Source organism: Bombus pyrosoma, linkage group LG16 (assembly GCF_014825855.1).
Source record: "Bombus pyrosoma isolate SC7728 linkage group LG16, ASM1482585v1, whole genome shotgun sequence".
Lineage (NCBI taxonomy): Eukaryota > Metazoa > Arthropoda > Insecta > Hymenoptera > Apidae > Bombus > Bombus pyrosoma.
The window spans coordinates 5,796,058-5,819,008 of NC_057785.1; the positions used below are offsets into that span (position 1 = coordinate 5,796,058).

Genomic DNA, 22,951 nt, shown 5'->3' on the forward strand with positions numbered 1-22,951 from the left:
ATCATCCAACGTAGTACGTATATGACGTGGAAAATTTCAGCTCGACTGTACTCACCGCAGAGATTGTAGGCGCTTGTTCTTCAAAGTCAGCAAAACGGTCTAAAAGCCTGACAGGGAGCACTCAACAGGAAACGATGTCGGCCTTGTTATTAGAAGAAGATCATGACAGTGAGCGTGTTGAAAGCCTTTTAGCGATCACTTTGTGTCGGCGGTTTTGAATTTGCGGCCCTGCAATCCGATCAGGAGCTTCTTAGGGGGCCAGACATTTTAGTAGGATACTAGATAGGCTCTTGAATGTATAGAGTAACGTTGAGATATATGGCTACCGATCAGAATCGTGCCTGACCATATATCCATAGAGCTGACTTTCCGAGAATTAGCCCACATTATCTGATTCTCGGTCGTTCTGCTGTGCGTGCATTAAGGATAAGTGCGAGGAAGCAGGCAGTGCGAATGAGACAGAATAGCCAGAGTGTAATAAGATACTGGTAGAGTCAGGTCATTTCACACTCCTAATCACATATTACACTAGTGTCTGGGATATATGAGCAACGATCGGCAACGCGTTTAGCCATATATTCAGAGAAGCGAATTCTGAGAATTCTGAGAAATAGGCCAAATTATCTGACTCTTGCTCGCTCAGCCGTGCGAGCATGAAGGGTAAGAGTGAGGCGCAGGCAGAGCGAGTGAAGCGGGATAGACTAAAGTGTAATAAGATACTATAGATAGGGTCAGGGCATTCCTTATTCCTAGTCACGTATTACGTATTTTTTTAGTTTACTTTAGTTCAGTTTGTTATATAAATATAGTCATGCTTAGTATCATTTTGATCGTACGAATCTCGGTAATCCGACTAACGCCATCTCGTAATAATATAATAATAAATGAAGGGACATTATACTCTTTGCGTTCCGGTAATTTGATACCGGATTGAATTACATCGATGCGACTCATAGATAACACCGAGGCTTGCAGTTCCAGGAATTGGTAGGGATAACTATGGTGGTGGCCATATAAGTGGACAAAGTCATGATCAAAGCAATTGATGAAATTCTTCGATAATATTGAATTTCAAGAACGAGGAAGTTGGAGACATGGAGAGGAACGAAACAGATGGAGAAAGAGAGACACGTGATTCCGTCGATCATAACACCTCCACGTTAACAGCACAGTTTTATTTTTCTCCGATCTGATCGATACAATCGTACAATTCTTCGATCGATAGATTTTTTCTCCTGTTTTTTTTCTCAATTTTTTTTTCTCTTTTTTTACCCCTTTTTTTCTTTGTATAGTTTTCTTTAATTCTCGATTACACGGTGGCGCAGGCTGCATTTTCTCCGCGACTTCTTCTTGAGTCGTATCTTGAGTTGACACGAATAAGTAACGCTTACAGTACACTTCATTACAGATTCAATAATATATATATATATTTATATATATTTATATATATAATATATAATAGGTATTTTTTTATATATATATTTCTTTATGTACAGAGGGCAGCTTGCCTAGTAGGTTTGTAAACGCCGAGCAACGACTGAAGTAATCGATTGGACGCTATTTTCTTTTTTTTTAATTATTATTATTTTCTTTATGCTTTTTTTTATTTTATTATGATAATTGACGCCAAATATCGATGCGCTTGTTTGCGTTGCTCCTCTATCGATTCGTGGTCAATTATATTTTATGCAAGGCTTAAAAAATCCTAAAACAATTATTATTTGGAATGTACATTTACAGTGACGACAACAATTTTATTCATTGGCACAGACAATGTTGTTATGTAATATTCTGTGTGATTTCTTTTTTTTTTTTTTTATTTAGTTTCTTAGGGAAGTTTCAAATCTTCTTTGCAGAGAAATAACCACATTTTAATAAAATATTCAACGTTTACAGGTTCTTTTGAAAATAATATTAATTGAATTAGAATTTAGCGAATTCGATGAATTTGTCCATAATACAATATGTCGGTCTAATTTCGATATTCGATTTTCATGTATTGATTTTTCACTAATTGGAATTTAGAACAAGTCATCGGTATGCTTTTATCATTTATTCTCATCGTGCAACTGCCTCATGATAATAAATTGTTATATTAATTATTATTTATGCTTTAGATTCGAAAGTTCCGATATACAGATTTAAACTTCCCGCCGTAAGTATCAAGACACTTACTAGTACCTAGTATACTTACATATCGAATTTTATTTTCCATTTAGTTCATTATAAATTTCTTATTTGATCGTGATGCAAAATTAAGAACGCTAAAAATATTTGTTAAAATTTCTCAATAAACCTGACCAAGTAAATGCCCTAATACTTACACAGAATTTTATAGGAAAATCTGATCTGTGCCAATATCTTTGTCCTTCAAAGTAAATCAATCTTCGTTCGACGAAGAAAATTAACGAATGCCTCGTTATGAATTTTTTGAGAAACATTTACTCTGATGTATCGACGTTTGCTCAAGTAATACAAATACGACACTGTATAGATAGTTGTTCCTCGAAGTAAATCGGGTCGTTTTTAATCCCTCCAATCTGACCTGTCTCACGCTCGAATACTATGCCGATAAAAAATACTCGAAACCGTTTTAAGGACAGTATCGAATCTCTTATATCACTTTCAAAAATCGTTTCGAAAAATGGGGCATCGACGAACACGTACCTCCAATCAAAATGGCCGACATGCTTCACCTAATGGAGCCTCTGCTCCGGATTGATCCGCACTTTTCCTCCATTTATTGTCACGCAATCTTAGGAAGCAACAGAATTTTACATTTTCTAATTCTTTGTTTGCACATAAATTAACGTGTTCTTGGAGATATTTTTGGACAATTATCTCACAGTTTCGTAATCCATTAATTATTAGGAGATTTTGAATTGTTAGGTTAAACTTTCCAATGATTAATGAACTTTAAAGTGTTACGTAATTTTTTAATTGTTGATAAATCTCCAAATATTTAATAAATCTCCAATTATTAACAATCTTTCAACTATTAAATAATTTTTTAGAGCTCTATAAACATTCAATTATTAAGTAATTCCCAATTATTCAATAGTCTTTCAGTTATCCAATAATTGTCCGATTTTTCAAGAATTTCCCAATTATCGAACAATTGCCCTAATGTTGATAAATTTCCAATTGTGCACTAATTTTTAAGTTACTAATTTCCCAATTATTCAATCATCCTCTAATTATTAATAAATTTTCAGTCACTACACAACCCTCCAACTGTTGCTCGAATTCTGCTATTTCTCGGAAACTCTTCACCTCAATGTCTTTATCCAAACAGCACGATCTTGTTAGAGAACGAACGTTTTCTCACAACGTTAGAAATTCTCGAATTTTCCGACTTTTCTTGCACCGACACACACGAATTTATGAAAATTTCCCACCTCAGTGGGCAAACTTGTAACTTCAAGAAAAATGAAAGCCTCCCAATGGAAGACGAGACTTTTACGAATTTTTCTCGAAGAAATTCTTCCAAAAGAAAAAAAAAGAAAAAAGAAAAAAGGAAAGAAGAAAAATATTCACGATCCACAAGTGTGTCGAGCGTCCACGTCACCGTACTTCAGCCGTCGCAACAATTCTATTAACATCATCTCAGGTGCCCGAGCTTCGATCGAGCCTTCGAGGATCAAAGTTTTGAAAGTTGTGCATCAGATCGACGTCGTCGAGAATAATAGGTTCGAGGGAGAACAGCCTCCAGAAAAAATCGAGTTCCTCTATAAGAAGAAAGGAAACGCCATTGAGAATACAACACATACAGATATATTTCAACTCTTATTTTTTTTTTTTTTTTTTTGCAAATTCTATTCACCAGAACTGCAATTTTTTGTTCGACGATTTGCGCCATGACGAATCCAGAAGTGTCTATTAACACATTCGCTGCTATTTATTAACCCTCTTACGATCCGGATGTTTCATAGACTGTGTAAAAATTAATTGAAAAATATTCTTCGATTGTTGTTGGTAAGAATATATTTTTTCTGATTTTCGATAATTGGGAAAAGATGCGAAAATTGAGAATTTAATGAAATATAATTATCAAACGAAAAGGTCATTAGTATTGAAATTAATAACAAGAATGAGTACAATTGCATTAATTAAACAAAAATGATTTTAGTATAAAATTTTCAAGAATTAAAATCGATATCCTGTTTGCTATCTTGTATTTTTATCGATTAATTATAATACAATAATCTTCTAAAATAAGATTTTAAAATCTTCTAAAATCGAAGATAATTAAGTTGACGCACCATATGCGTCAATAGCAGCGAATGTGTTAAGCCCCATTCACGCCTGGAAAAAATAATTTTAACCATAAATCGGTTAAATTATGTTATCCTATCCCAAATGCAACAAAATTCAATCTGACTCACATTCAATAGATATGTCATAACTTCATTTTCAACATTTTACATTTTTCAAGTGTGAAAGGGACTTAAGGCGCTTCTTCGTCGAAAATTCTTGGTTATCGAGCCAGCTGGGCGTGAAATCGTCAAAGATCATCGTTATCTAATAATTTATGCTCCATCGAAACGAATTACAGTGATCTTCAGAGAAACAAACTGATCCGTGAAAAGAAGATTGGAAAAATGGCGGGTGAGATCAGTTTGTCCCTGAGAAATATTTCGAGAAAACATGGCTGCTTGTTCGAACGACCCGCCATTGGAATGTCTCATTTGCAGTGAAACCGAGTCTTAGGATGAATTTTTTCGATCAATTTGGGTTCGATGCACTCACGTTCCGTTTCACTTCAAATGGTTCGCTCTTTCGTTATTGTCCTACTCACGTCGATGAATCGAGCAGAATTTTCTGTCTAATCAAAACAATTTTTGAAACCAAAGGAAGTAATATTTCTCCTTTTTCAATTTACGAATATCAATTTTGTATAAATTTTCATTCAGCGAATTCGTATTCCAATGAAAAAGATGGAAATGAATAGCGTGACAAGAACGTATCCCCACCTTGAGCCGCTGGAAATGGCGCTAAATTTAAATCTGTTAGGGGTACAAGATCGTGGAGATACGAAATGTAAATTTCCTCGTCACATAGGTCAGATATATCGCGATTCTGCTCCTTGCTCGAGCTTTTAACGATGTCTGGCCCTTTCTTACAGTTTCCCCGTCGAACCCAAGAAAAACACAGCAACGTCTGCTCGTAATCGGACTCGGATTAGCTCGATGGCACCTCCGCGTAATCAGGCTACAACCATCATACATATTTATATATGTATACAGGGCGAATCGCGTGACTAATTGCTCCTACAGTCGTCAGTGAATCGATCATCAAGCTTCTGATCGAATATCTAAGAAGAAACGAGGAAAAATGTTGGATTTTTTAGTCTAGAAGGAGTGGTCTATAATACGTGAAAGGATAGCAGCGTCTCTTACGGTAAGAAGTGGAACTATCCTTAACACAGTGGAGATCAAATCTTCTCTCTACTTTGTTCTGGGATTAAAAGTGATTCGTTACTAATAAACAATTTATGAATTAGGAACGAAACATTAAAATATACAAGATATTGTTGAAACTATTAAATATCATAAAGTTATAATTCTCAAGTAATTAGATTCCCAAATTGAGCTAATGGCAAAAGATAGGTTAGAAACTAAAACATAGGTATTAAAATTATTGTGAAGAGCAACTTCGCACGTTGAAAATTTCAAGTTTGGGTAATCCTCAAATATCGAAATTCCCAAATTTGATTAATGACAGAAAGATGGGTGAAGAACTTAAAAGGAATGAATTCAAAGTTATTATCCGGTACGATATTCAATGTTAAACAAATCTACGAAAATTAATTTCCAATATTTTTAATTCCTAAATTGTTGTAATAACAAAGGATGGATTAGAGACAAAATCAAAGCGATTGATCCAAATTATCCCAAAGAACAGTATACCCAAATCGATGCAATGATAAAAGATAGGTTAGGTCTCAACGACTCGGCGTTTATCTAATTCGAAATTTACCAAATTTCTCAACGATCGTTTTATCAACACGGGAAGCAATCTTTGTCAAATGGAGTAGCACGGTTCGCCCTGTGCATATACATTATTTATGTGCACATATATAAATATATCGATCGAGAAAGGAGGAAAGAAAAAGAGCAGAACGAAGAACGGTCGGAAACATAGGTCAAAGGAACGATGAACAAAGTGATCTAGAGCCAGCGTTTATCACTCGACCTTCCCCCTCCTCTCTTTCTCTCTCTCTCACTTGCTCTTTTCCCGCATAGCTACACACTCACACGCATAGCTACACACTCGTCATACACACAAGACCACGTGCACAAACGTTCACACATACATATACAGGCATACACTCGTTTTTCTTCTAATATTTCTTCATCTTTTCCCTTCTTCATCTTCATCTTCATCTTCATCTTCATCTTCATCTCCTTCTTCTTGTTTTTCTTCTTACTAATTCTTATCCTTCTTATTATGCTTGCAAAGCAATTAGATGGGCGTCAATGTTCTTAGCAATTACAATTGTCGTCCGTTGGATTGGTCGGCTGATCGGTGAGTCGTTGACCCTTCGCCTGACCCATTCCACCCGCCAGCAAGGTCGGATCATTGTCCAAGGACTCGCTCATCTTGTCGCATATTATGTCCACCAGCTGCTCGAATACCGTCTGTGAAATGGAATTTGCTTGGGTTTAATTACCTTAATATTTGAGGAACATAGGAGAAAAAAGATTCCGAGTAATTGAGCTGCACTAATTGACGTGATCATGTGATTAATGATCTATTAGCGGAGATTGGTTCACGCCCTCTTTTCAAACAAGGACACATTGGTAGATTTAACTTCTCATAGAGTCACATAGTTAATTTGGATATAGTTTAATTTTATGTCCTAACATCAATTTTGTTTACGTTGTTTCTGAAAGATCCTAACCTATCCTAACCTAACCTAATATTGGCTTACTCTGAACTTCACATACACAGACTTGGCCTGTTCGAATCTCAATTTTGTTTAACACTTGTACCGTCAGTCAGTTGGTCGTCGTCAGATTTACATGAATTTAGCGTTTTAGTTTAATTTCATTTAATTGAAGCGTAAGACAAATGATTCCTGTACTTGATAATGTCCTATTGAAATGAAACGATTTAGAAAATGCATTGAGAAGACCAGCAATTTATCAGTCTAGTGATTCAGTGAAAGTGAATGGTCAGAAGAAGATTATAATCCCAATTTCTGTAACTGTATGGATGTAACAATCGGCAAGTAAATAATATGATAAAAATTCAATCATGATGATGGATTCGAGGGAATTTTCTCAAAAGGTGAAAAGTAGGTTACAGCAACCGGCGAGTGACAGTAAGATCTACGTCGAAATATGCGGCCATGGAAGTGTTAAGTTACTTCTAAAAAATTTAGTGTAGTCTCTGTGTAGTGTGGTGTAGATATTGACTTGATCTAGGGCTAAGATAGGTATATGTCAGTTCGTCTTCTTCTACTTTTGCTATAGAAATAATTCGTGGTCAATCGACAATTGAAAACAGCTCAACAATGTCTCTACTCTGTGACCCTAACTCTTCTCGCAGACTTTACGTTTACTGAAACAGTAGACATCTGATAAGTTCCATATTTTGGCTCAATATTCCTTATAGAATCAATCATATTTATAACGTAACATGCGATTCTCTTGTTACTTCAATTTGCTCAATATCTATAAACTTTCAAAATCGGTTCCTTCATACGTATTGCATGTTTGACGTTGTTTGATATCGTCTCACGTCGCCTGACATTTTCTCATGTCCTTTTCTCACATTATTTAATATTACTCGACCTCGTATAATATTTTTTATCGTTGTTTGACATTGTTTGACGTTGTTTGGCGTTGTTTTGACGTTGTTTTGACGTTGTTTGACGTTGTTTGAACAACACTTTCAGTAACGAAAACACTAGAAATCATCGTTCATCCTCTACAAATTGCTTGCCTTGCTATCGTTTTATGGTAACAAGGTGTTTTCCAATAGAATAGCTGAAATCTCGTGTACGTCATGCGGTCTAAAGGTAGACGCGGATAACCGTGGGCAGAAAAATCGATCGAATGGACGTCGATATGCCAGTGCCAATAGGTTTGACCCGTCGTGTTGGGATGATTAATGGGTGTAGATGAGCGGTAATTGAGGATGCCTGGTCGAAGGTAATGGCACACTGTTTACACACACCATCGCGGATGGAAATAAATGTAGAAACGTGACGCGATAACCTTCTCAACCACGTGATAGTTATGTATTGGCTAGGATAATGGGCTGGGCAAACAGTCGAAGAAAAATGAAAATTGACGTGGTGTTTAACTATAGGTAGTTTGTATAACTTCCATGAAGAAAGAATAATAGATTTCTGAAACCAATTTTAAAAAGACTGATTTTTTAAGCTTAACCCAACTTCTAATGCAATTTTGGCTTCTATTAAAATTTGGCTTTAGCTCATAAACCAGTAAGAAACATTTCTGATTCTTGTGTCTCCAAATGGTAATCAATTTGAAGCCAAGTTCTAATGAAACGAGCGATAGTAATTTTGAATTCTATTAAAATTTTGCTTTAGCTCGTAAACTAATAAAAAACATCCCAGACTCTTGTGTATCCAAGTGATAACGAAGCTAAAGCCGAGTTCTAATGAAGTGGATGAATCAATGTTCGCTGAATAAAAAATCATCTAAGATTCTGATGTCTCCAAAGGGCAATTGAGCTAAAGCCAAGTTTCATTAGGATGAAAAATTGATAGCCCTGTTCTATTGGAACTTGGCTTTAGTTTGACACTAACCTTACCAGACCTGGCCAAATGAACGGTTTCAAAGTTTAATTAAAAATCCTACGTTCCTTGTTATTTCATTCGTTCGTCTAACATTATGTAAATTTGCATATTGACAAAAACTGAGAAATTGATTAGTCAGACAATGTTTTATATTAGTTTATATGCCAATATGAAATTCTAACTTAGTCTTTGCAAATATTATGATATTATAATCTTGAAATTCTTTTCATCAAAATATTTATCAAAATATGAATTTTTATAAGAATCCACAATGTGATTGTAAATTAATTATAAATAAACGAAGATGGTCCAAATTCTGGGCTCACCTTGATGTTGATGTTTTCTTTAGCCGATGTCTCAAAGAATTGGACGCCTAATTGGTCCGCCAATTGCTTGCCCCTTTCGGTAGTTATCACCCTTTCGTCCTCCATGTCGCACTTGTTGCCAACCAGAATAACCTGAGCGTTGTCACACGAATAAGTTTTGATCTGTGTGACCCAGTCCTGCACCGAATTGAACGACTCCTCGTTCGTGATGTCGTACATTAGGATGAAGCCCATCGCGCCTCTGTAGTAGGCCGTCGTTATCGTCCTGTATCTTTCCTGACCTGCGGTATCCTGCAATAAAACAGATCCTCGGATTAAAATTAACTTTCTCTGACTTTCAAGGTTATTAAATAATAACTAAAAACATTCTGAAAAATAATTTATACGACTGATGGTACTAATAAGTCTTTTTGTACGAATTAAAAAATCCATTGAAACAAATAAACAAATAAAATCAATTCAATTATAATTAATTAAAACGAATAGTAATATTTTCTGAAGTACAACAATTCTGACACGAATAATAAAATTATGAGAAGCTTTTCCGTGAATTTTAAAATTAAGTGATAATTAATTAATTAATATAAAAATAAATAAAATAAATTCCTTTAATATCGAAGGAAATAAACGGTAATATTCTCTGCAATAATTAACATGGATAATACAAGCAACAAATTTCCAATAGGAATTTTCAAAAATTAAAAAACAATTATCAGTGTAGTGAAATAATTGGTACACTATTTGTGAAATTGGTAAATTTTTCTGTAAAAAAAAAAATTAAAAGAACTTATTAAAAGAACAATAGTAATATCTCGAACCATTATAACAATTGGTGAAAAATATTTTTTAAATGATTATTGTTTTAAAACGATGAAATGAATTACAATTATTACGAGTGTCTTGAACAAGGAAGCGATAATGTTCGATTCGGTTGATAAATGAAGCCACGTGCGGTACGCTGTACTTGTGGACGAACGTTATCATTTATTGTAAAATATTTTCAACGTATTCTTTCTGTTTTTTTTATTTAATTCATTGTTTTCTATTTATTTCAGTTGGTTTTTTTCCCTATCTATCGATCGAATTTACATTTGCTCTTCAGTTTTATTTCACGTGTATAACTCCAAAACGATCTATCGCTCAAAAATATACTTCTTCCTCTACCAGGATTTCTGTCCTTTGAAGTCTTTTAATATTTCAAAACAAATCGAAGAAAGAACATACTGCCTATAGCTGCTTTCTATTAATTTCTCTTTGTAAATTCGATCTACAGATAGGGGGAAAAAACAATTGGAATAAATTGAAAACAATGAATTAAAAAAAAAGGCAGAAAGAATACGTTGAAAATATGTTGCAATAAATGGGAAATATGGACAATTAGTTGGGAACGACGAACCAGAGGAAACAGTGAAATATCTGTTTTCCAATAAATTGAAACATATGGAAAAAGCAATATGATGCTGAATATTCATATAGTATATTATTTATACAGTCTATTATTATTAATATTATTACATTATTATAACTTTTGTTCATATTATTGGTTGGAAACTTAGTGATTGCGGATTTTGTCATTAGGTGGTAATGACAAAACCCGCAAACACTTAGTTGCCAACCTAAAAGATGTACGTCATCGAACTGAAACAAAATCCAAGTGAATTTTGAGTTCTTTGATCTCCCACATTTCAGAAACGAATTGTCAGCTTGAAAATTCGTTGCGATTCGTGTCTTGTGATAAGATACGATTCCTGTTATCAGAAAATTCAATTACAAAATCGTGGGACCGGAAATGGCTGGAAGAAGCCGCCATTTTTGTTCACCTGAAATTTGTTTATTGGAAAAAGTACGTCTTCTTGCTGAGAAACTTTCATCCAACTCGTATAAAGTTCTTGCCATTGTGTACTGACCTTTATGAAATATCAATTATTCTACGATGTACGTGATAATACGTTCAAGTCACAGTCCGACTGCCGATGCTTTCAGTTTAAGGTTAAGTGTTACTAGGGTTAGGTTAGGGTTAGGTTGTTAGGTTGTTATCGTCTTGAAATTTTATGTTTGGGGAGTTTTGACACACACACTCAACGGAGGCTTCACACATGTATCATATCTCCTCGAAGCAATCTAATCCTACGTAATCTGTATCAGGTATCATCTAGCAAACAAATTATGATGAAGTTTGGCATAATTTAATGGATACTGTTTAAATGAATACCCGTGGGTCGTCAGACTAATTCACCTAATGACGTTAAAGATACTAGATTTGGAGTCGTGAATGAAAATAAGGAAAAAAAACAGCAGCTAGAAAATACAAAATGGATAAAATGATATAATTAAGATACATAAACAAATATAACAAATACCAATCTTCTCATAGACAGGTAGATTTCAGGCATTTCACATTTTGTCTGAAATAACATTTTTTTCAACATGTTGCACGTTTAAGTATAACAAATTTGATTGAAATTTTCGTTCAAAACTATAACGTTGAATCAAAGTGTACAAAAGAATTATTAAAATATTATTCAGTTTCGTTGACACGATCTTTTCTCTTCAAAAAGTATCGACCCTACTCTGTCACCTAATATACTGTCTGTGATAAAACTCGTTTCTTTCCTTTCCCCCTTTTTCAATTTTTAAAATATTTTCGCAATAAATTGTAAGAAGAAAGAAATAACATAAGAGAGATAGTGGAAACGCAAGGGGAAAAACATACGGGGTAATACTGACCCAGATCTGTAGCTTGACCCTTTTGTCGTGTCTGAAGACCGTTTTCACCTTAAAATCGATGCCCACGGTCGATACGAAGGCCGAGGTGAAGGAATCGTCCGCGTAGCGGAACAAGAAGGACGTTTTGCCAACCGACGAGTTGCCGATGATCAGCAACTTGAACATGTAGTCGAAGTTCTGGTCCGCGGCCTCCTTCTGAAACTTTGGATCTTGGCCCGCCATCTAAAAGCAATTCCACATTACGTATATAATCTTTATCTCATCTCTTTTCGTAGTTACATCTCGCCTATTTCACATTGGACACAATCTCGTTCATTTGCTGCAACAACTCGAAGTTCATCGTTCTCGAGTTATTTCGTTTAATTAACAAGCTATTGGTAGAGAAAACAGTGGTCTGTTAAGTGCGTTGAGTGAAGTTGGGAAATTCGTCACGTGAGGGCAACAGCGTCGCTATTGCATCATCACGAAACTGTAAGAACATTTCAACTCGTAACTTTTTTAGGTTATGTCACTGTTACAGCAAATGAACGATTCGTAATCTCAAGCTGCATAACCACAATCTCATTCAGCCATAACACAGACTCGTATTCTCATATTGGGTCGATAGGTTTGTGAGTATACAACTAAACTTTACAGACAAATGGAATGCACTTCGAGGCTTAACTCGATGAATTGTTCGTGGTACCATACATTATCGAGCATATGCGATTGTTATCCAACAAGATCTATCGGGTGTCTTCTTTTGATTTTGCATTTGATGCACGTGCAGTAGCGTGCACCAACCTGTTACCGTTTTGCTAATGTGATTGTCCATTCGGCTCTTATGTTTTCAACCATGTTTTTGTACTTCGCTGATGACAGCGTCGATTTATTTTAAATATGACAACGTAATTTATATACATTTCTTTCGTATCATAATTTTATGTGCAATATTTGCATGTATTATGTCGATATGCAAATTAATATTTCGATAATATCTTGCGATTATTTCTCTCAAACTTTGCTTGACTTTTGGGACACCCTGTACGTTTAATCGTATTGTATAACTTATTACGTCGCTATTTGAAAATTCATTAGAAAAATTGCCTGTCAATACATTGTGTCGTATGTTACGTCAACTATGTTGCAAACAGATCGAAAACAAAATATGACGAAACATTGTTAGTACACTTAGCGTTGTTTATAAATGTGTGGCATATGTTTATAGAGTTTGGAAAACATTCAATATGCAAATATGCTCACATACTACATGTATTTTAAAAGTTTATTATTACAACAGGTAGTGGTAAAATTTGTTGCAATTTCTGCCACTTGTAGCTGTGTCTACGTTCAAGTGTATGACTCATTTTTGCAACATTTCCAAACAAACAATCTGTCGCGCAATTCATAAGAAAAGATATGTATCAAGACACAACCAAACTCTGCTCTTAATAATTTTAATAATTTTCAACAACAAACAGCAAAGACAACAATTTTTCTTTGGGCAATTTTCCAGACAAATAACAAATTTTAATTTTAACATTTTTCAATATATTTTGTATAACACGTAGTATATTCAGGAAAGATTTTTCTAATAAATTTGCAACATTGTTTCGAAATTCCTACCCTCCTAATGGGCCACATTTCTAGAAAAACCGACAACAAGAGGCTAATTCAATTTTCTAGCGTATCTCTGTTAACATTCTGCGACTCTGTCTAACGCTTTCACCGGCTGCTCACTGTCGATTAAGCCACTATGAATTTTCCACGACGCGTTCGCCAGCTTCGATCGAACAACACTGCAACATAGCAATTAACGTTATCGCGACGAAACAAACGCATGGCGGTACCGGAAGTTTGTTGTGCGGGGTAATATCGACGATGGACATCAGTCGAGTCATCCTCGTCCTCAGTTCCAACACGGAGTCCTTGACAGGTGGCCTGCTATTTTTCGTTGACTTCCCTGCTTGACTCTTCGACTCTTCGTCTGCCATTTTCCAGCAACCAATTTTTCCAGAATTTAATTTTTCCTGGCAATACGTTCGATTACTTTGAAATTCCAGAATTGTGGAAAACGCGTAAACACGTGGATCGATGGAAATTTCTTCCAATTTCCCTTGACAGAAACTATACGAACACACCTGCCACTTTTTTCGATAATTTTCGATGGAAAAATAAACTACAATGATTTTGTGCGATGATGTCATCAAACGAGGGATTCTACGAGAATGTTTTTCTCAGAATAACGAGAAAGCACAGGTGCAATTATTTTTCATAATTTTGCTAACCTTTGATTCAAAAATAAATGGCAAATATTCTGTCAGAATTGAAACGAGCCGCACAAAGGCACCTGGACACAATTTTTTACCAAATCGAAAACCCGTGAATATTTTTAAAACGATTCCACTAAACGAAAACTTCCTTCGGACTTGGAAGCGGGTGCACTGTTTTTCGTCATTTTTATTCGACACTTTCTACGATGATCTGGCACAAAGGCACAATAGGCGCGACAAGAGCAACGAGGTTCTAATTAGTTGGGAAATGGCTAACTGGTAGACGAATGGCCAACGTGGCTATGTTTGTGGTTTCTTTCGTTTTTGTCCGTTTCTTGTCATTGTTCTTTCCACGATAACGCGGTTTCCTGATACGTGTGAACACGCCCACGCAGGGCTGGAAGAAGAATGTCACACGTGCGGTGCCATTGTCTGCTTCGTCTATTGCGTTTGCCTATCAATTAATGTCAATTGTAAATTATTCTTTGCTCGATGATACAAACGTTATAACGTCTCTACAATTGCAGAATACAGAAGCCTGATATACAGGATGATTTAAAAAATTAGCACTGTTTGACGCAGGCATCTCCACTTCGATCTACGTCCAACACGTTCACATTCTAATCTACCTAGTTTTTGCTATCTTGTTATTTATCGTCGTTATCTTGACATTTGCGAGTTATATTTCGAAACGTTGTTTTGCAATCTTCCGTAGAAAATTCATATCGCGTGGCACGAAAGAAATTCAAAGGATGCGATTGAAAGACCGCGAAGGGTACAACACGTTTGAATGATCCTGTAGATGTTAGAAATAATCCTGCTGGCGTGGAACATAGTAAAAATTTGTTTTTACATTTGCAAAAAATTCTTTCTAATTCTATGTGCAATTACGCGTAAATTGATTGGTGGCCTTTCGAAAAAAAAATATAAATATCGTGTAATCGCTGAAATAGCTTCAATTTTGAATTATTATTAATAATATCGAACATAGTTTTGTTCAATATGTTCGTGTGAAATATGTTCCAACTTGTTCGCAATCAGTGGAGGTGGTTTCTTTTTCTTCACCGTGTATATTACTGAATGCAATTGCCGGCACATCTGTAGCCATGACCGACCACATGATCGATAATCCCACAATGGGGACAGTCAAACCCGATAACCTCCAACTATAGGTCCGTACAAAAAGCACGTGGGCTCGACCGAGCCACCACTCATCGATCACCAAATATTTCAATTATTCGAAGCAGTAAGGGCGACCAAATACGATAGATTGAAGAAGGAGCTCCATTGCAATTTTAGTCGTTAATTAACAATAATGTAGGCCTACAATGGTAATGTATGTGTAATTTATGTATAATTATATTATATTGATATTAGTATTAGTTATGTACATATTTTTTAATTCTAAAAATATATATTATTTTTAATAAATTTGTAATATAGTGATATATCATTTTCAATAAATAATGTATATTTGAAAAATAATATGTACATTTAATATTAAAGAATTTCTATTTTTTATAATACATAATAGTATTATATTGTGTTTTATATATATATTTAATTTTAAAAAATATATACATATTATAATATATCACATTATGACATATATATGTGTGTATGTATATATTTAATAGTATATTTGCATGTGTATGTATATTTAATATATTTAATATTAAATATATATATATATATGCATATAACTAATACTCATATAACTGTAATTATATTTACATTATTACATTGAATATAACTAATACTCATGTAATTGTAAACTATATATATATATTATAATATATAATGGTATTATAATCAGGTTTATAATAGCAGTCAGCTATTAATAGTTAAATAATATATATTTAAAAAATAATATATCCTTTTAATATTAAAAATATATAAATATTTTACAATATATAATAGTATTATATTATGTTTCATACATATATATTTAATATTAGATATGTTATTATCTAATATTATATTATTTAATATTATTATATAGAATATACCTAATATTAAATATATATATGCATATAACTAATACTCATATAACTGTAATTATATTTACATTATTACATTGAATATAACTAATACTCATGTAATTGTAAACTATATATATATATTATAATATATAATGGTATTATAATCAGGTTTATAATAGCAGTCAGCTATTAATAGTTAAATAATATATATTTAAAGAATAATATATCCTTTTAATATTAAAAATATATAAATATTTTACAATATATAATAGTATTATATTATGTTTCATACATACATATTTAATATTATTATATAAAATATACCTAATATTAAATATATATATATGCATATAACTAATACTCATATATCTATAATAATATTTACATTATTACAATGAATATAAGTAGTACACATATAATTGTAAAATATATATATATTATAATATATAATGGTATTATAATCAGGTTTATAATAGCAGTCGGCTATTAATAGTTAAATAATATATATTTAAAGAATAATATATCCTTTTAATATTAAAAATATATAAATATTTTACAATATATAATGGTATTATATTATGTTTCATACATATATATATTTAATATTATTATATAAAATATACCTAATATTAAATATATACATATATGCATATAACTAATACTCATATATCTATAATAATATTTACATTATTACATTGAATATAACTAGTACACATATAATTGTAAAATATATATATATATTATAATATATAATGGTATTATATTGTGTAATGTATTACAATCAGATTTGTAATAGCAGTTGGCTACTAATAGCTAAATAATATATATTTAAAGAATACTATATTCTTTTAATATTAAAAAAGAATATATACATTTTAAAATATACAGGGTGATTGGTAACTGGTGGTACAAGCGGAAAGGGGGTGATTCTACGCGAAAAAAGAAGTCGAAAATATAGAATAAACATTTTTCGTTTGAGGCTTTGTTTTCGAGAAAATCGACTTTGAATTTTCGCTCGGTACGCGTGCACTTAATATAACATTATTATATTATCTAATATTAAATATATATATGTATACGTGCATATAACTAATACTCATATAACTATAATTATAGTTATATTATTTTATCAAATATAACTAATACTCGTATAATTGCAAAATATATATATATATATATATATATATATTATAATATATAATGATATTATATTATATAAAAGTATAACGATCAGATTTATAATAACAGTTAACTAACCATAACTTCATAAGAATTTATCAGCAACATCAGTAAATTAAAAATAGCAATAACTTTTCCTAAAAATCAAATGTCATATACGAACATTCCTCGACCGTGAATTGGTACGAGCTGTTCCGTGGAAGTGGCAGCGAATCGGTGGTTGGCAATCGTCAGTTGCTTCCTCAGTCGATAGGAAGACAACGAGTTCCGCGTCCGTGACTTTTTTCCGGGTGCCAGGTGCGGCTATACATATCGTCGACCCACGTGCATTGCATCCAGCAAATGTATTCAAAGAAAAACCCTTAAATATCTGTTTCTACAAGTTCGTGATCCCACTTAATGCTTCTTAGACAGACATTGGCTCTTACTGTGGTGCATATATAATAGGAATGACACGTACCATTCCATAATTCCAGATGGTGTCATTGCTATTCGTGTGGAATTTCCAGTTCCACGATATGAATTGCAAATACCAAGTAAATCGAGCCTGCCAACTGCTCTGGCTCTGCTACAGCAACATCGATAATGTAAAAGCTGTCATTCGCTTCCATTGTCACCAACAAAGAAGAAAAAGAAAGATCTGCCAACGTTTACGATTCTCTTCTTCCGCAGGAAAAAGTCTGCCATTTTAAAAAACAAAAGACTCTCGAACATCCTACGATTCGATCAAAAATCGATCTACCGAAACAATTTGCAAACGCTTATGATCCTGTTCTTCCCTGAAAAGAGACCTTCAGCTTAAACAAAAACACGAAAAAATATTTTGAAGTTGCAGGTTGACCAATGACCGAATGAATCGATCAGAAAAGAAAAGTTGCGAAAATGCAACGTCGCAACGAGAAAGGACGAATTCTTTTGAAAAACCGACCTTCGATCATGTCAGCGATTACAAGGTCTAAGGGCGGAATGTAGCGCTGAACGAAGGATCAGCTGCGATTTCGTGTGCAGTTATGCCGTAAAATAAATTTAAAAAGAGGAGAGTCTATAAATAAACTGGACGTGGAGGCACAGAGACAGAGAGACAGAGACAGAGATTTTTACTTCGGGGTGGGAGGCTCTTATCGATTTTCTTGGCCGAGCCACACAGCCATAGCTACCAGATTTCCCTCGGATTTCAAGTCCTATCGTTTCCGCCTCGCTTCATTCTACGATGCTCGTCCAACTAAAAACTACTGCCATCCCCTCGATAAAAGCGCATGCAGACGCTCGCCAGACTTCTAACAAATAACCCAAGAAGAATTGCTCGATAACCAACCTCTTATCTTCCCCTCTAACTATGTTGCACTGACGATGAAACTCGAAGAAATCTACTAAAGTCACAGTGAAAGCTAGCTATGGATGTGGGACCACTGAAAATCGTCTTTTGTATCCTTTAAGTGAATTAACAAAATTCATAAATTGAAAGCAAAAGTTAAGCAAAATGAAGAAACGTGATCTCTTCAGTCTGTTTCAATCTATCGAAACATTTATTCACAGCTACGTAATCTCTTCAATTTCCCCATTTTTGTAAATGGGATATTACGTGCGTCATAAACGTGCGCGATGACAATCATAAATCGAAGAGAAAAGTAAAATAATTCCTCGCGAAAGACCCATCTCTTCCCATCTCTTCGGACCACCGTTAAGCGTCGAGCTGAAGAAGCAAGGTTCATGCGCTTGGAGGATTGAAACAAGCGACCAGAGACAGTTTTCAAAGCGTAGGAAATAACGAAGATGCGACAATTTTCATAAGATTAACGATAAAGACCCGAATATCTCAATAAGGTCAATTATGACCCATTGATTTTGGGTCTATCTCGTCACACGACTCGAGACTCTCTCGAGTTTCTCACGCGAGGCTACCTCGGATGTCACCTTCTCTGTTCGCATTCCGCAGGCAACCGCTTCCATAGATCGCACAATTTTGGAATAGCGAAATTGCAATTTGTGTAACAGTTGCTCTGTGCATTTAACAGCCAAGGAAGATAATTGTTGACGAAATATGGCCAGTTAGCCTGCACAGGATTTTCTTCTCTTTCTTCGTCTCTCAGGTGGACGGAAAACCGACGTGTACCTGGTGTTCTTCTTCTACTTAATCAGCCGTTTGAGTCCCAAGGTTGTTGGAAAAAGCAGGGTCGAAAAATCGCAAACAGCATGGCAGCGCTTGTCTTCATCGATTGCGAAGAGAACTAGGACAGCGCTCGTCATATTTGTAATTTGTATGAAATGCATCTTATTATATACGCGTGCTATTAGTTTACAAATATTCCACGTTTTCTTCAATAAAAATTATTAAATTGAGAAGATAAGAATGAAATATTGGGTTGGCAACTAAGTGATTGCGGATTTTGTCATTAGATGGTAATTAGTTGCCAACCCAGTGCAAAATACCATGAGCCGTCCGTAGCGTTCAAATGTAGTGGCACTTTTCCACGCGAAATCTGAACAGCGCGATCGCGCTGCTTGCCGCTCAAACAACTGAACACTGACACGAGGAATTTACAATTCGTGGCTCTTCGTGACAAGGCGAGTTTCGTCATAGGTGGAATATCACAAATTGCTGAAGATTCAACGAAGAAGACGTAACGTTAGAAACGAACAGCGAGCCTCTTCGAGGACCAAAATGAGAAGATTCTGATCGAAGATGACAGCGAATGGCACGAGTGTACACGCGAAAATGCCGCTTGCTTTATGGAGAAGAAAAAAGTTCGACGCGAAGAAGATTGGAGGAACAGAGTGGCAAGCTTTCGACGCAAGATGATAATGCAGCAAGTTCGACAGACTATTCAGCAATATCGAAATTCTGGAGAAAAATTTCAGCCACCTACGCGTGTTGCTCCAAGTGGCTGGCGAAGAAAGTAGGACAAGGTTCGCGATAATCGTATCGCTGCATGTTAACGCCGAGGTGGCGCGCACGAATGCATGCAGAGCGACGCGATAACGCGTTGCACGAGCTTTGCTAACGTAATATCGCGAGGAAGAGAAACGAGCGTCGCGTGAATCTGTGAAACTAGCTTTCTTCGGCGGCACGATACAACCTTTTACCTTGATAAAATCGTGTATAGTTAACGTCAGGTTGAGTTCGGCGACCTGCTGTACCATGACCTTGAAATCTTGCGCAATTCCTCGGCGTAAGTAACGCGGAAAAATGATCTATCGATCAAAATTCCTACAAAATAAAATTGGTGTTTTCGTACGCGATCTATTTGGCGGACGATTTCGACGACTCGAAAATTCGTCGTCCAGTCGATTAGCCAGCGCGTGCCGATCTAAAAAGAAAGATAACAAAAAAATAAGTCGAAAATATACAATGAAGTTTGTCCGTACGACGCTTCGTTTTCGATTAAATCGCATTTGAAAATCTGTCGGCTATGACCCAACTTGCATTTTTAGGTTAGAGATATTTTAAGGTTAGGAAAGATATTCTGCGATCAGTTGGCGGATACGAAGTAAGATGGGAGAAATTATTCGCGACCCATCGTTAAACAGACCTGAAAGAGGGCGGAAGAGGCTGTTCGTGAAGGAACCGACGAATACAAAATTCATTGGGAAGTTGAAGTACCGAGAAATAAGTTCACAGTATCGATGAATCGGTGAAGCGAGTTTCAATGGTGAAATCTTTCAAGCACTCGGCCCCTTTCCACAGTTAATGCTCTTCGGCGACTGACACAAGGGTCTTTGTGCTCCAAGAGCCTCTCAACCCTTGGCTAGATTCAATTCCTCCGACTAAAGACATTAAAACATTCAAATGCAACGACTTGTGTACTATTTTGTCAGCCTCTTTCCTGCGCGAAAAATCTTCTAACATTTCTTTATCGATTGAGCAGATCGTCCAGTAGTTTCACCGAAAAATAGTTTATTCGGTATAAGATCAGCGATTCGAGACGTACGATCGAGCTTCAAAAAATCGGAGGTCCGAGAAGATTATGGGCGGAGCTTGGAAGAATCTTGAGCCTCTTGGGAAATATTTCGCGATAAAAATTAGGTTAATTCACGGATGAAATTGTGCTCAAAGGGTTTGCAAACATGGTGGAATAAATTTGAGAAGCTAAGATGGAAGATTCCTGGAGCGAAATTTGAAAATGCTTGAAACAGCAGCAAATGAATGAAAACAATTATAACGCAAGTTGTTTCAAACTTAATTTGCAGATATAACAAACCTAAGAACAGAGATTTTCTATGCAATTTTTTTAAATAGCAACGAAAAATTAGAAGCCCGAGCATTCGACTAACTAAATTCCGTGGTCTGAAAAATTGGATCAATTAAACTCGCCTCAAATCTAACCAAAGACACAGAACATCCAGGAAAAGAAATCAATTACAAACACGATATCCATACAATTTCAAACAGACGGAATATGCCTTTGAATCTTTCCAATTTCCTAACCCCGTCCTTCTACGAATCTCAATCAGAGTCCTGTATTTAATCGTAAGAGATTCAACCGGTGAGTAAGGTTATGAAATATGTCTTAAAATGGCGGAAATATTAGGAGAACGAGTAGATCGTGCACTATTACATAGAGCCGTGAAATGATGGCAACGGTAGTGGCGAGTGGCTAGCAACAGAGCAAATATTTTTGGAAGATCGATTCCCAACCCCTGGCCACCCACGCCGCCCGTTATACAGTTTCGATTTCAGCGGCTGGCAGAATGAACGTAGTCGGAAGATGGAGCCTCCGTATACGTACTCGTGACGCTCGAATCTGGATCCCGAAAACGCGTGCGGATCGATACGTTGGATTCCTCGATATCGGCGATGCCCGGCCGATAACGTTGCCAACTCGGTCGCCTGTCTACCCCTGATCGTTAATAATTCCTGGATATGCGATGTATGCGATGGCATGGCATAGCTGCTTTTTAATGTCGACGTGATCACACAGCTGACATGTCTGTCGTCCCTTTGAAGGGTAAAGAGAGGGAGGTAACAGGAGAGCAAGAGAGAGAGGGAAGAAGGTCACACAGACTGGATCGTCACTAATGGTCAGTGAAACTTGCCATAGAATCAACCATTGTATTTAGCAACCATCCAACTAGGTCCATAATCTCAACATCGCAGGAACAACGAATAGCTCCTGAGATGAGCCTCAGACCAGGGCCAGCAAAATCTCAGGAATTTCTGGATTTAACAATTTTCCTTAACCGAGGAAGAAAGCGAGACAGGGACGACGAGGAAGCAGGAATAGGCTGTCAGCGAGGATCATGCAAGCGCAGAGCGCGTGAAAAGTCGACTCGGCGACCACAGTTTCTAGCGTGAGAGAGGAAACCGCGAGAGTGGGAGAGAGACAGAGGGAGACAGAGAGAAATCAATAAACGGTCTATCGACGAACTGTGGCTGGTCGGGCAGAAATGTATCGAGCTTAAAGTCTAGTTAGCGAGATTCTTCTCGAGGACATGGACACTGACGATTCTCTGTCGTTTCCCGTCCAACGAGTCGTTTCTCCGATCATGTACCTCCTGAAAATGTTGATCCTCTCACTGTTGATCGCTGAATAGTAGGGATGCACGCCACGCGTTCCACTCGAACCCTGCACCTCGCTTCGATGATGAAATGACTCCGAAACGCGAGTCCGGAGGTTCCCGACACACGACTTAACACACGGTAGCACAACAGGGGGTTGTTTCGCGACGATTTTAAAGAGACTGGACTGGCCTCGGTAAAGCCTCGCGCCACTG

At 35.7% G+C, this 22,951-nt stretch overlaps 1 protein-coding gene across 5 annotated transcripts; it reads right to left on the reverse strand.

The window, feature by feature from the left end:
* Positions 1 to 1,135: 1,135 nt before the first annotated feature.
* On the reverse strand, positions 1,136 to 22,870 carry LOC122576554 (ras-related protein Rab-3). 5 transcript variants are annotated; one of them, XM_043747021.1, is made up of 4 exons: positions 22,730 to 22,870; positions 11,827 to 12,048; positions 9,100 to 9,390; positions 1,136 to 6,641 (listed from the first exon to the last, which is right to left on the reverse strand). In XM_043747021.1, the coding sequence occupies exons 2-4, from the start codon at positions 12,046 to 12,048 to the stop codon at positions 6,486 to 6,488; spliced, it is 669 nt and encodes a 222-aa protein (XP_043602956.1). In that variant the 5' UTR covers positions 22,730 to 22,870; the 3' UTR covers positions 1,136 to 6,485. The 5 variants fall into 5 exon arrangements, with proteins under 5 accessions (XP_043602956.1, XP_043602957.1, XP_043602954.1 ...); XM_043747022.1 differs by lacking the exon at positions 22,730 to 22,870 and adding an exon at positions 14,094 to 14,484; XM_043747019.1 differs by lacking the exon at positions 22,730 to 22,870 and adding an exon at positions 13,656 to 14,482.
* Positions 22,871 to 22,951: the final 81 nt, after the last annotated feature.